General features: G+C 26.8%; 1 protein-coding gene across 2 annotated transcripts in view; it reads right to left on the reverse strand.

Annotated features, from left to right (window-relative positions):
- Positions 1-13,983, reverse strand: part of LOC107163412 (alkaline phosphatase-like) — a 273,323-nt gene continuing 259,340 nt past the window's right edge. For both annotated transcript variants that reach the window (XM_089220134.1, XM_089220135.1), the window contains one exon: positions 1-3,835. In XM_089220134.1, coding sequence (XP_089076260.1) covers positions 3,638-3,835 — 198 coding nt within the window. In that variant the 3' untranslated portion in view covers positions 1-3,637. The remainder of the gene's footprint in view (positions 3,836-13,983) is intronic.

Genomic DNA, 13,983 nt, shown 5'->3' on the forward strand with positions numbered 1-13,983 from the left:
GTACATTTAATTATTTACATTAGACAATATTTTCAAGTAAAACTTAAATTATTAATATTAAATTTTTTCCGTATAGCAAATCAATACAAAAAAAACATTCAAACATAATATTAGAAAATATCGAAAACGTGATACATTTCCAGAAAATATTTTCTAGTGTTTCGAATTTCAAAATAATAAAAAACAACCATCAGTAATATTTCAGAGCAGTTGTAATTTTCCACATTTTGTTTTTTATAATTTTAATAAATAAAATTAAAAAAAAAAAAAAAAAAAAAATGAGAACATGTTTAAACCTATAATGTCTAGTAATTACTACAATACAATTTTATTATATAACATTATATGTAAATACATTTTTATCTTAGTTCTGTAAACAAGAACTATATATTAAACATTAATAAATGATGGCAGCAGAGGAGTAGTAGTGTTCATACAGATCCTCTTCTGCTGTCGGTTTAAACGGAAAAAAAAGACAAGAACTATATAGTACGGGCTCAGCTTCGAACGGGTTGGTTCAGACCATATACATTTTTTAATTAGAAAATAAAAATAGAAAATACAAAAAATGTGGTCTAGAAAGTTTTGTTTAAACTTTAGTGTTAAAAGATTTCGTATTCGATTTCAAGAAAAAAATCGGGTTCTTTTCTTAACTTTATTAATTACATTATATTTTTAAAACAATAGTAAATTTCAAACTAATCAAGTTTGGAATTATATCAAAACAAATCCTTATAAATTTACAGAGAAATGTTTTAATTTATAAATTGTGTTCAAAACTGTTTTATTCCACTAACATAATAGGTACAACTAGATTATGTATTTTGGATGTAAAGTTGCGTTCTGGAATCACACTTTTAACAAATGTTTTTTAGACTGGTTATTCTTTTTGTTTTTTCCAAACAGCGATCTCGATTCCTCAAAGCGTTTTAAAATATGGCGAAGGGCAGTTTTTGGTTGGTTGAGGTGGAATTTTATAGATCAGCTGTGACGTGACCTTGAAAATATAGTTTTGGATTCTCATATCATATATGGACGTATTGGACATTTATTAAACAATCAAGTATTTAATTATTTATCGGCTTTAAACCAATCGTATCATTTTGAAATTTAAAAAATGTTATTGAATTTCTCGCGAATGGATACCAAGTTAATTTAAAAATTCAATTAATTTATACTATGATCTGCTCTTGACTTGTATTAGAATTTAATTCAGGCCTAATTTTACTTAACTACTTATATGAGTAATAGTCGAGACTAGCATCTTAAATATGATTTTATTTAAACAGTGGTTGTTAAAAACAAATGTACTTTGTCCCCACTTCCCTAGTGAAAAATTTTCATTGTAATAATTATGATATTTACTAGAAGATTAACTATAGGAATATTATATTAAATGAATGCAATTAAATGGTCCTTTTTCATTAGTTATTTAACTCAGTGGTGCCAAAATATATATTTACCTATAACAGCTGTCATAGGTGATTTTAGTAGGTAGGAGAGTTACGTTTGTCATTCTAAATATATTACGATATGGATAATTGCATGTATTAGACATTACTGTCAATTGTAAACTAAAAGTTGATTATATTTCATAAAAAATTATAAGGTAAGGTAATTGAAATAGGTAAATGAAATAGGAGGGTGTCAAAATTTTATGTGGAGGTGTCTGATGTCATAGGTAAAATTTTGGACTTTGGCGCCTCTGATTTAACCATAATATGGATAATTGAATTATATGTAGGAATGGATAACGACTAGGAATCATTAACATCGTTGAAAATCGTTAGTTTAATTTCCCTCTGGGTACTTTTAATTTCTTATTAACTGGAATCAGAAAATTTCTAATTCATGGATACCTCGAAGTTGATTCAAGTGTGGGAAATTTTTTGACTATTATTAAGATTAAGCTTCTGTTTAACATGTTTGAAATTAATACTAAGGATAATGTATACATAAAAGTTACCTCATTGTATACGGGAATTGATTATTTAACTTTTTTTTTTTTATAATCGGATTAAACATATGAATAAATCCATAATAATACACACAGTTTATGTATCTAAAATTTAAAAAATAAATGTAGGTACTATTGAAAATGATAACCAAAATTACAAGTTTTCTATTTTTATTTATGTTTTTAACAATAAAAGCAAGTATTGTCTGTTGAATTAATTTTGATATTTACGTACATCATAATTTTTTGTATAAAACATAAATATTTTAACATCATATAGATTCTAATAGTTTATAGTGAAAAGTATTTGTAATTAATTAAAATTTGTTTACAACTCAAAAACAGATTGGTCGGAATTGATTTGTATTTTATTTAATGATAAAAAAATACTAATTAAAATGCAAAAATAACAAATCAAAACATCTGCTATTCTTATTAATTGCCTACAAAGCGTAAAATATGAAATGCCTCGTCGTATAGAAATTAGAAGTTGATGCTTTTTTTATGCACCACGAGAAAAAGTCAGAAAACTACAAGTCATGATAAAATTGTATCTAAATCTTGAATCTTTTAGAAATTATGTGATTGCATGATATTTACGTGATTTTTGATTATGTAATCCGATTTTAATCTGCACTAATCGACTAGAATAAGAATTAAAATGTATACAAATGTGAGATAATATATCATATTTGTGCTGTAAAGGTGTTTGTAAAATAAAGCATTATAATATTGCTATTTATTTTTGGAATACTTTGGCAAGGTGGTTGGTTATTTTTGTTGCAGGGGCTCATCACATATTGTGTGTTCGTTATGTGTAGTTGTGTAGTAAGTCACATACCATAAAATTAATTTTTTGAGAGGAATACTGAAAGTAAAATTTGTTTGAATTGTTTTTAATTATGGTTTATATAATAATATAATATTGTTTTCGTATAAATGCGTGTTTATGACTTGGTTACATTAATAATATTATCAAAGTGTTCAATATTCATATAACTATCTATCGTGGGAGTTGGAACATATTTTTCGAGAATTAAACACTTCATTATGTTATGAAATGTTCTATTTATATAATATAATTTATTCATATTAGATTTATTTATTGTTTTCAATACAAAGAACCTTTTCTTATTATGAAAATTATATTTTAATCACAACGGTAGTGCCTACGCATAAAAAAAAAAAGACAGATTTATAGAAAATATTATTACGTACGCACATTACGTTATAAAACGTACATTATTATGCTCTCGGCGCGTGTACCTCTGGTATGTAATTTAAATACCATACACGCACGTGTGTGCATCGTGGCGCATACCGCGTATGCAGGATGTTATCTCAAACCAACGATTTATGTATTATAAGGTGTCGTCTTTATTACTTCGTCTGAGTTTACTTGCCCCTCTACTTCCACCTACCCACCGCACAACATACACAAAAAATCACTAAATACACTAAAAATAATAATAATAAAAAAAAAAAATCCATTGATTCATACACACGTCACCAGATGACTATGGCGTCTTTGATGCCACAACCATTCGTGAATTTTTTTATGATGAATATAATAAAAAAATAATAATAACGACATAATATATTATTGTATACGTATATATAGATATTACAAGTGCAATGTCACCGAGATCGAGTGCAGAGCACACAAGCCCTTATCGAGACTTACGTGACCGCCACCACGAGCATGGCTGCCGCAGCGATCAGTGCGTAACCCAAGTTCAGCAGTGGGTTCGTGTTGTTGGTCTGCTTGGACGATCCGTTGTCGGACAACACGCTGCTCGCCAGAACAATGGCCGCTCCGCTCTTGGCGCCACCCGTCGCCGCAGTCCTGGTCACGGCGTTCGTATCCACAGAGCAGCCCTAGAGTCGACCAAAATACAAAACAAAAATATAATGATAATGAAACGCGTTTTGATATTTCGTACTAAGACAATTTTTTTTTATGAATTTGGAACGATTTTTTCGAAACGCGATCATTTTAAATTATTTTTTCTAAATTTTCTTTTTAATTGCTTTTGATTCCATCAATATTTTTATATAAACCTCGAGTTGATTGACAAAACAATTAAAATTATCAAATTTTGATATTTAAATGAAAAACAATATATGGATTGTAGCAGTAGTATCCCGACAATTGAGCGCAATATAAACTATTATGTTAGAATAATTAAAAACATCAGTAGGTATATTGCGGGTATAATATGTTGATTCTTTTTAAAATATAAAAATATAAAAAGATAATAATGATAATAAATAATAAAGATTCTTTTCATTACTAAAAAATTATAACGTATTATATAATTTAAAGTAGGCCGGGTTCATAATACTAGAGCATTAGCATAATTAAACAAACGTAGGCTTTTGAATTAAAATTTTGTTTTTATTTTTGTAGTATTTAAATAATAGATAATATACGATTTTATAGATTTATGCTGTGATTGAATTGTGGCTACAGGCTGGCCTACCTATAATTTTTCGGGTTTCTTGTATTTAAGTTAAACGAGAGAACGCCAAACACAGTGGGCCACCTTCTATAGAAAATAAAAACTAGAACAATCAAAATTTCAAACATTTTGTACGAAAATATAATCGAATAATCTCACGCGTTCAATATTAAAGCCCATTAACAATACATTTTGGAAACGATCGGTGAACGAGCTTACACGTGGAGTAGAGTTCAAATAAAATTCCGAGTCGTAACACAAATGAGTACACCACCATCCGATTAACTTCTCCAAATCATTACAAGTTTCCTTAACGAGCTAAAATTAATCCTAAACCCCCTCTTAGCTGCTCTAACATCCCCAATAAAAAAATTTCCACTCCTCATCATTTCCACTCCTTAATTAACACACGTATCACATATCTAAAACGAGGTCGTCTCCACGACCTTCTACACTAAGCCACCTCTCAACATCCAAATCTTCACTCTACGACTTCAGTTACTTATAGTTATAGGTACTATTGTAAATATGTAAATATCAGAATATTATTGTAATCTTAAAATTACCAATTGCTAATATTATCCTTAGTACTTAAAAAAAAAATTTAATTATCATGTTATAATGTTAAAACTATTACTATTCAAACTGTCAAATATCCCTAGATTTAGATAGCCTTAGGCAAGGAATGTCTTACGTTAAAAAAAAAAAAGCACAAATGAGACGTAGGTATAATTAAGTTGTTATTATTTTCAAAAAAAAAAATTTGTAATTACTGTGGGGAGTTTAACCCGAGTTTTTAGCGGTGCTACAGAACGTTGGACTAAGTAAAATACCCATATATTGTATTACTATATGAATCAAACCAGTGGGATTGTTACAAAAATGAGGATTTGAGGGCCTTTTCAAAATTGCAATTGATGTTAAAATATGCGCTATTTGTTTATATTTTGACCGCGAAGGTAGCTCACTCGTTGTAATACTACACATTAATAACCCTAAGTAAAATTTTATAAAACATGAATACTGTAGTAGTGCGGTGCAAAGTGCACAATAAATTTACTATATGATTGATGCATAAAATAATTTTTAATCATCTAATGCATGATAATTAGAAAAACGATTGTAATGTCGAATTTCGAATGATATATTCGAACTAAATATTTTACCACTCACTATTATCATCATGCATTTTTAACATAGCACCGTTTTAAATTAGTTATTTTTCTGTGCGAAAATATCAAATATAGTAATGAATGATGAGTTTACTTTTATAGTTTGTCAAAAATAAGTTTGACAACATTTCAACTTGCAATATTTTTGTATAATTATAAGGACCTTTCTTGTTTGAAAACAATTCATTGTAGTTCAATAGTTTAATCATTTATTAAGTTACTTAAGATAGTATTTTAGTTATTCACATTATTTTATTTTACGTTATATAAATGCTGACAGTTATTATTACTGGTTAAAACTACTTAAAATAGCTAAGTAAATTATCATGTCTAAACATTGACACTATAAAATATAATATTCCATCTAGTAAATGGTAAATTATTTATTTTTAATTTTTATCTAACTAGGGGAAAGGTAAAAGTGTTAAACTTACCTTTCTACATAATAAATATTTCTATTATTTGAAGGTTACACATTATTCCATAATCTTCAGTTTTGTACAATGTAAATTAATATTTCTATATCTGATATCAAAGTAATATATTATAACTTATAATTTCATAGATAAATGCATATTATGATCTCTACTGTTTTGTGTCATTAGGTTATGGTTTATAATATAAAACAAGACATCTACCTACGTGATAACATATAGATGTTTCTATTATAGTATGTAAATCTTAAGTGCATATTTTATAAAATTGACAATGATGTTTTAGAATATTTTGTTTGTAGAAAGACCAAACTTCATTATTTAAGCTATTGTTTATTGATTGTATTATGTTTAACGAACTTTAGGTATTGCACTTTTGCATCTTTAATGTTATATTTACTTATGGTTTTTATTTTGTAGGCAATTTTGCATTATTAGTTGTTATGTAATAAGTAAAAAATGCCATCAAATTGTGTAGAATTCCATAGCAGAAAAGCTGGAAAGTAGGCAAAACGGTCTGTTGTATAGTTGAAGCTATCGAGTGTACCTCATCCTTGAGTATAGGTCACTGTAATGGCTGTGTTTAATTTGAATTCAAATACGTATTTACTAATATGTACTTATTAATATTATTACTGTGTATATTTTAATATAGGTTTATATTGCTATATTATAGTTATTTAGCTATTATATTACTACTTATTATAAGTACCACATACAGGAGGTATAATATTAATTATTACAATAATAATAGTTCTATTTGTTTAAATCGTTTATTATTATTAAAAGATAACTCTATACTTTTAAGTCAATACTGATTTAATATAAAATGGTGTGATTAGATTAGTAATATAAATAGACAACAGCTTACAGCTTATCTAAATATTTTGAAAAAAGCATTGTGCATTATAAAATATAATATTTTAATATTTAAAAGTTTCAACTTTCATGTCTCTACGAATAATATTTTTAAACAACATAAAAATAACTAAAATGGTTATTCTCGTCCAAGTACTCAATTTTGCAAAATTTTAATTCTAATTGTTTAAAAAAAATTGTGCCCAAATATACTTCATTTTTTTAACATATTTTATGGATTTTCGTAAGAATTACTAATTATTTGGAAACTGGTATATTACACTTTCGAGTTACATTTTTAACTACAAAATAATTTGCAAAGTGTTGTGGTTTTAACAAATTTTGAACTTTTAATTATAAAATAAATGGTTTCTTTATATTATTGATATTTTTAACTGTAATAAAAATCACATATATGAGACCTTGTATTACATTTCCAAGATTTTTGATCAAATAGATAATTTTTTCGTTAACATTGATGAAAAACAATACAAAAAAAGCGTGTAAGTGGGCGTCGCTCTGCTGTACATTAGGTTGGGGGGGGGGGGTGGACCTCTGACTAGGGTAGGTTAGATTTGAATGCAATGATAGGTATCATTGTATACGAAAAACGATTCTGAACGGAGATCATTTGTCAGTCTAGGATATATCATATTTAAATATTGTCATAATATATTCTATTTTGAAACAATTAATATTTTATTTTTCAATTAGGACGCATTTTGCATAAGGCATGCTTAATCAATTTTTCCAAAAACATTGCATGTAGTTATTATAATTCATAATACCTTATATTATCATAGATATACGTCATATACCTGGTTTGAGGATAAATCGTTATCGTTACGCGATTTCATAAAAATCAAAAACTCAAACGCTCAAAACATTTTTCCTATAATAACGCTTCAAATTTTCTCTATAGCTATTTGAAGCAAAACTTATGGGAAACTTAGTGTTGAATTTTATAGCCTTAGATATAAATACAAACAATTTTATGAATTTTGAACATCAAAAGTACTTGCAAATTTTAGCGTTTTCGATAGATTTCGTAAAAATTTGAAATATAAACGCTTATAAAAAACAATTGTGACTAACGATTTTTAATTTTTTTTAGCTACAATAAGAACAACTCATAAGGAACCTTGTATTAAATTTTCAAGTTTTTTTGGTCAACCAACATTTTTTTACTGACACTTTAAAAAAAAAAATTGTCATAAAAATCGAAAATGTCAGTTGTCTATAAATAACTCAAAAAAAGTCAAAAAATTTTGAAAATTGAACTGTATATAAATAACACTTACATAAACATTTGGTAAAAATTTCAAGTGTTTACATTGATTAGTTTTTGAATTACAACCATATAAATAAATAGATTTGGTCGAAAACTGGTTTTGCGTAAAAATTCCCGTTTTTCTCTCATTTTTTTTTTGTTTTTCTCGTTTTTTTTTTGAAAACTGTTGGAAAATGTTTACTTTTGACCTGTATAATGTATCAAGGATAGTCACTTTTACATCGGAAACCACCCCCTAAGTTTGAAATTGAAGCATTATTTCGACTAGTTATGCTGTACACAGACACACACACAAAAAAAAACCCACACATCATTGTAAAATCAATACATTCATCACTTCGTTCAGAATCTAATATATGAAATAAAAAATGTCTATTATAATAGCACAAAAAGAGTCAAAATATTTTAGTACATTATATTATGTTACATGGAGCATACTGCATATAGCATATTAATATTAATGAACATTTTGAGTATCTACAGTTATTCGTTTTTAAATTGTTACAAAATAACAAAAAACCAATTTCATCAAAAGCTGGTTTTGTAAAATAATTCCGTTTTCCCATTTATTAGAAAAATACTTGGGAATGTATACTTTTGACACTCCAACATACTAATTAAATTCACTTTCCTATCAGAAAATATATTGAATTTGAAAGTTGAAGCATTTTTTCTATTATAAAAAGTGTCTTCGACACAAAAAAAGCTACTAAAAACAATAAAATCAATAATTTAATCGCTTCACTTAGAATCTAAAACTCAAAACTAAAAATTATAATTTGTAAGTAAATGTTCCTTAAGGGAATGTTAAAAAAAATTATATTATGAACTATTATGACTTAGGATAAGCAATTACTAATAGAATAAAATAAAGAATACCTAATAGTTCAAGCACAAAAATTATGTACACATATTGGTATATGAATAAAATGAAAAAAGTGGATAAGTGTATATCATTCTGCTGTACAGTATAGTTGTTGATTGTGTCGTGGTAATGGATGTGTACCATTGCATACAAAGACATCGAGTGAAGATGTAGTGTCATCCTAGACCAATTACCAATGATTGTAAAAATTATTAAATTTAATAATAAAAAAAATTCTTATAAATCTAAAATATCTAATGGCTATAAATAGCGTAACTTTCCAGTAATTCTTTTCATTTGTGAAATGTAGAAAAATATTTATGGAATCTTCTAAAAAAATTTCTAATGTAAGCTACGGAAAGGAAATTTTTATAAATCCCAACTAGAGTAACTGAAAAGAAAATTTTAACGATTTTTCAATGCTATAAATACGTCAAAGCGAATCTAAATAATATTTTGAAAATGTTATGATATATAAATAATTCTTATAGAAATATTTGGTAAAAATTTCAAGTTGTACGATAATTAGTTTCCGAAAAAAATTTGATAATTTCAAAAATATTAAAAATTGCTTTTGCCTAAAAATTAATGTTTTTTTGTTTTTCCATTGACCTTTATTAGAACTACAAAGAATTTTCAAATTTCAACTTTATAAAGTACTAATAGATTCAATTTTTTATTACAAAAGGTGCTGATTTTAAAAATTGGAGATTTTTTTCCCAAATGTTGTTGACAAACAGAAAAAATCACACATCATTGAAAAATCAATACATTCATCTCTCCACTCATAATCTAAAATATAGAATATTCTGTGTCAAAAAGTGATGGAAAAAAGTCTTTTACTATCAGCTAATAAATATGATGCAAATGATTTTGATCCTGTATATGCAATTAAAAAGAATTGTATTGTGTAATCAATATTTTAAGATAATTGAATTGTTTAATCGTATTTAAAACAAACCAGCAACATTAGTGAAATATGTCTTACTTACTGTAACAGGTACCTGGTACATATTTTACTACCGAAACCAAATATTATCATAGGTAATATTATAAATAACGTAAATAAAAATATTAAATTTATAAACAAATATAGAATTTTATGTTTTTCACATACCTTGAAAAAAGACTTAAAAAACGTTATAAATATAGAGAAAAAGTAAAAAAGTACCTACCAACATAAAACGTACTAACAGTAAATTATAATATCCGTAGAACAATGCAGTTATCTTATTTAGTTTTTGTGAAGTTTATTTTTTCAAAGAAAAATCGTTGTTCTTAATGCCTGTAAGCATTTTTTGTTGTTGAAATGTTCATAAATAATCTAAGAAAATCATATTTTTCATTCCCAAAGTGTTTACAAGAATGAAATTTCAGTCATATCATCATATAATGGTAGAAATATAGATTTATGAGATTAATAAATGTACACGATATTAATAGGTAGGTACTTATTAAATTTAAAAAAGTTACAATCTGAACTTTGTATCAAAAGGAAAAATTAGTTTAAATTTCGAATGAATGAGTAATTAATTTTATACATCAAAGTACATTTTACTCAGAACTCATTGGAAATTTATATTAGGGAGGGGTAAGATCATTTTAAATCTATGATAGAAAACTATAGTTATTATTATGCTTGAATTATTTAAATATACTAATGACTTTCTGATTCACAAGAAATTGATGCACTTTTGAACACAATCATCTTGAAAGTGAGAGGTTTTTTGTAAAACTAAATCATATTAGAATTTGCTGGTGTATGGTAGGAACCTCACTGTAACGACTGTGAGGAACCCAAGGACACAGTGTAATATACTTTGATCAAGAGCGGATGGTAGGTTTGAGATGGAGCTATGCACCGGCCGGCAACTATGACTCCAGGATGTCTCGGATATCATTCTTGGGCCGGAGCAAGAGCTCCTCTCAGACGGTACGTCGAGGAGACGACGGACTGAGGCGTTGGCCGAAAAGTAGATGCTGGCGTTTGGTAAGATGGTGGAGACGATACTCGGGTAGAAGGAGTTTGTAGTACGTGTCAGACAGGCAAGAAGTGGATGTTAGGGTAAACGTGGTATAATTCTGTGGGCTGAAGGCTAACTATTCAGGGTGGTTATTGCCCTCTACTAATCATAATATTTTAGGTTTGGTGAATAAATGATGAGGGATCTGATGGTAAAATAGTGATAAATAATACGCAACCAGTCCCCCCTGGTTAAAAAAAAAAGAAAAAAGTGTATCGTACGAAAAATACATCCAATATTTTATTATAATTTTTGTATGAATATATTGCACTTTATTAAAGCTATATAGTAGAATTTTATAAATTAACTAAAAGAACAAGCAATGTTTAAAATAAAATATAAAATTATGTTAATATTATGATATTATATTATATGTAATTATTTGAACGCGTGTTGTTTCATTAATTACTTTGAAAAGTTTTAAGTTGCAGGATTTAGATAGATGATTAAAAATAAATAGACATTTCACTCTTAGATCTAAGTGTTATGTTAACCGTCTACCATTTTAAAAGAAAGAAGAAACGTTAAGTGTTTACTTTCACTTGACATTTTCCATAGTTATGTACTTACTCATATTAACAATAATATAATATACGTATACCTGCCTCATGTATCCGGTTTCTGTTGTTGATTATGAACAAAGTTAAAAATTGCAAATTATTAGTCATGATAATATCTAACCATTATTTTGATATTCACTATTGAGCTTTCTAATCATCTTATTATATTAATCTGGAAGATAATAATTTCAAAAAGATTATATTTTAGGCGACTTTGAAAAAGATTACCTACCAACTAAAATAAAAATAAAGACGCTTATGATAAATTAAAAAAATAATGAGACTAAGGACTTGTTAGTCCATTTGATTAATGGACTAATAGAAATGCTTTCTGTAAATGTACTAAATATCGATATTTTTTCATTTAATTTACTACAATCTTTTAAACATAATCTGTCTCTTAATTAACGTTAAAATGTCGTAATTTATTTCTTGTTTTCATAAAATTATTTAATTTATACAATTCTGCCCCAATTAATTATTTTATCTATTACTTATTTTTCTTCCATTTACAGTGTTCCTGTGTTGATTGTTAAAATAACAAATTACTGTTTTGTATCTTGTGCTCGATCCGTTAAAATAAATAAATTAACCAATGTGATACATAATTAACCTAAAAGGAACGAAAGAATAGATTTTTTGGATTAGTTTAATAAAAATCGAGCGCCACGATTGATATGTTATAGGAGCGCTAACGCAAATATTAAACATCAACTACGTTTTTTTGTAATAAGTATAATAACCATCAAAATAACAACGATGATTGGAATAATAGTAATAGTAATAATAATCGAAAATTGTACATTAATAACGACTCAATCAAATTGATGACGGATACACCCCGGTTTATAATATCGACAGTATTCAGAAGGTCCATCAATCACACATGATGTGTTATACGTGCTTTATATAAAAAACTATATTATACATATGTGACTAGTGGAAACTTATTTATTTGGCTTAATGTACATTATACGACGTGTATGGTGTCTGAGTAACTAGGCGTGTAAACACATTGGTTTTTTCTTTTTTTTTATTATTATTTTCTCTCTCGCTTGTCATCAACAGCTGAAATTATATTAAAATGTATTGAATCTTAAATAACTACTAAACGCACTCGTGTGTTATTCTATTTATTATCGCAATGAATAATCATAATATTATAATGGCCATGTAACCACACGATCGACGACGGGAAACGCTGTTAATATACTTTTCTATAAACCCTAACAATTATTGGCCAAAGCTTTTTCATTCGATTTTAATACTTATCGTCATTTTATAAAAAAAGTATAATTTTTCATAGCTTTTTGGTTGTTAACGGAAACCATAATTAAACTCACAATACTATTATTGTGATTGTCAGTTAATAGTTTAAACACGCATAATATTATTATAATCATTTTAGAGCGGAGTTCATGGATAAAATATTTATTGATTTTACAATAATGATGTGTGTTTTTTAAATTTTTAAATTTTGTGTGTATCTGTCTATGTATATTGTAAGTATCCACACGGCAACTAGTTGAAAAATGCTTCAATTTTAAATATTGAGTATTGTTTATGATTGAAGATAGGATCTAGTTAGTACTTTTGAAAAATAAAAAATGTTGAAAACTAAAGTACCTACTTTTCAAAAGCACTGGAGAAAATTTAAAAAAAGAAAAACGGGATTTTTCACGCAAAACGAGTTTTAGACTAAATGTTGATTTTATTTTAGGGGCGGTGTAACGCACAAACGCGTAATTATAGATCGTATAATATTGATATTAGCATTTTCTGTACATGATACTATTTAAAACAAACATTTAAACTCTTTTTCGCTATTTATAGACATGTGCAATTATTTTTAATTTTCTTTATTAATTTGAAAGTAAATTATGACGAAAAGATTAAAATTGTATTACAGCTATTAGTCACGGATTTGTTTTACTAAAGCATACGTAATATATTATATATAGTTAGTTCGACAGATTTGAAAGGTCATATTATAAAATCACTTTCATTAATACTAATGTATGATAGGTAAGTTGATTCATTAAAACCGAGTTGGTGTGTACCTACTTTTATTTTAAACTAATTTAGTATCATTAAACTTTTAAAAGTAATAAAACAAATTATGCTCTTATAATTTTACTCGATTTATTGAAGTCGATAGATTACCAATAGTAACTACTAATTAAGCGATTTAAACGACAAGTGTCTATAAAATATAATTTATATCCATATTTTGAAAAAAATTAGGGTGAAGATGTGTTGTTGTCCAATTTCTATATTAAACATTTATTTATTTACAGACATAATATTTTTGTACGATTGGAGTCAATCTATTTAATACTAAACTTTAAATTATTATAATA

This window comes from Diuraphis noxia, unplaced genomic scaffold (genome assembly GCF_037042655.1).
Source record: "Diuraphis noxia isolate RWA-SAM2 unplaced genomic scaffold, SU_Dnox_SAM2 contig0002, whole genome shotgun sequence".
In the NCBI taxonomy this organism is placed as follows: domain Eukaryota; kingdom Metazoa; phylum Arthropoda; class Insecta; order Hemiptera; family Aphididae; genus Diuraphis; species Diuraphis noxia.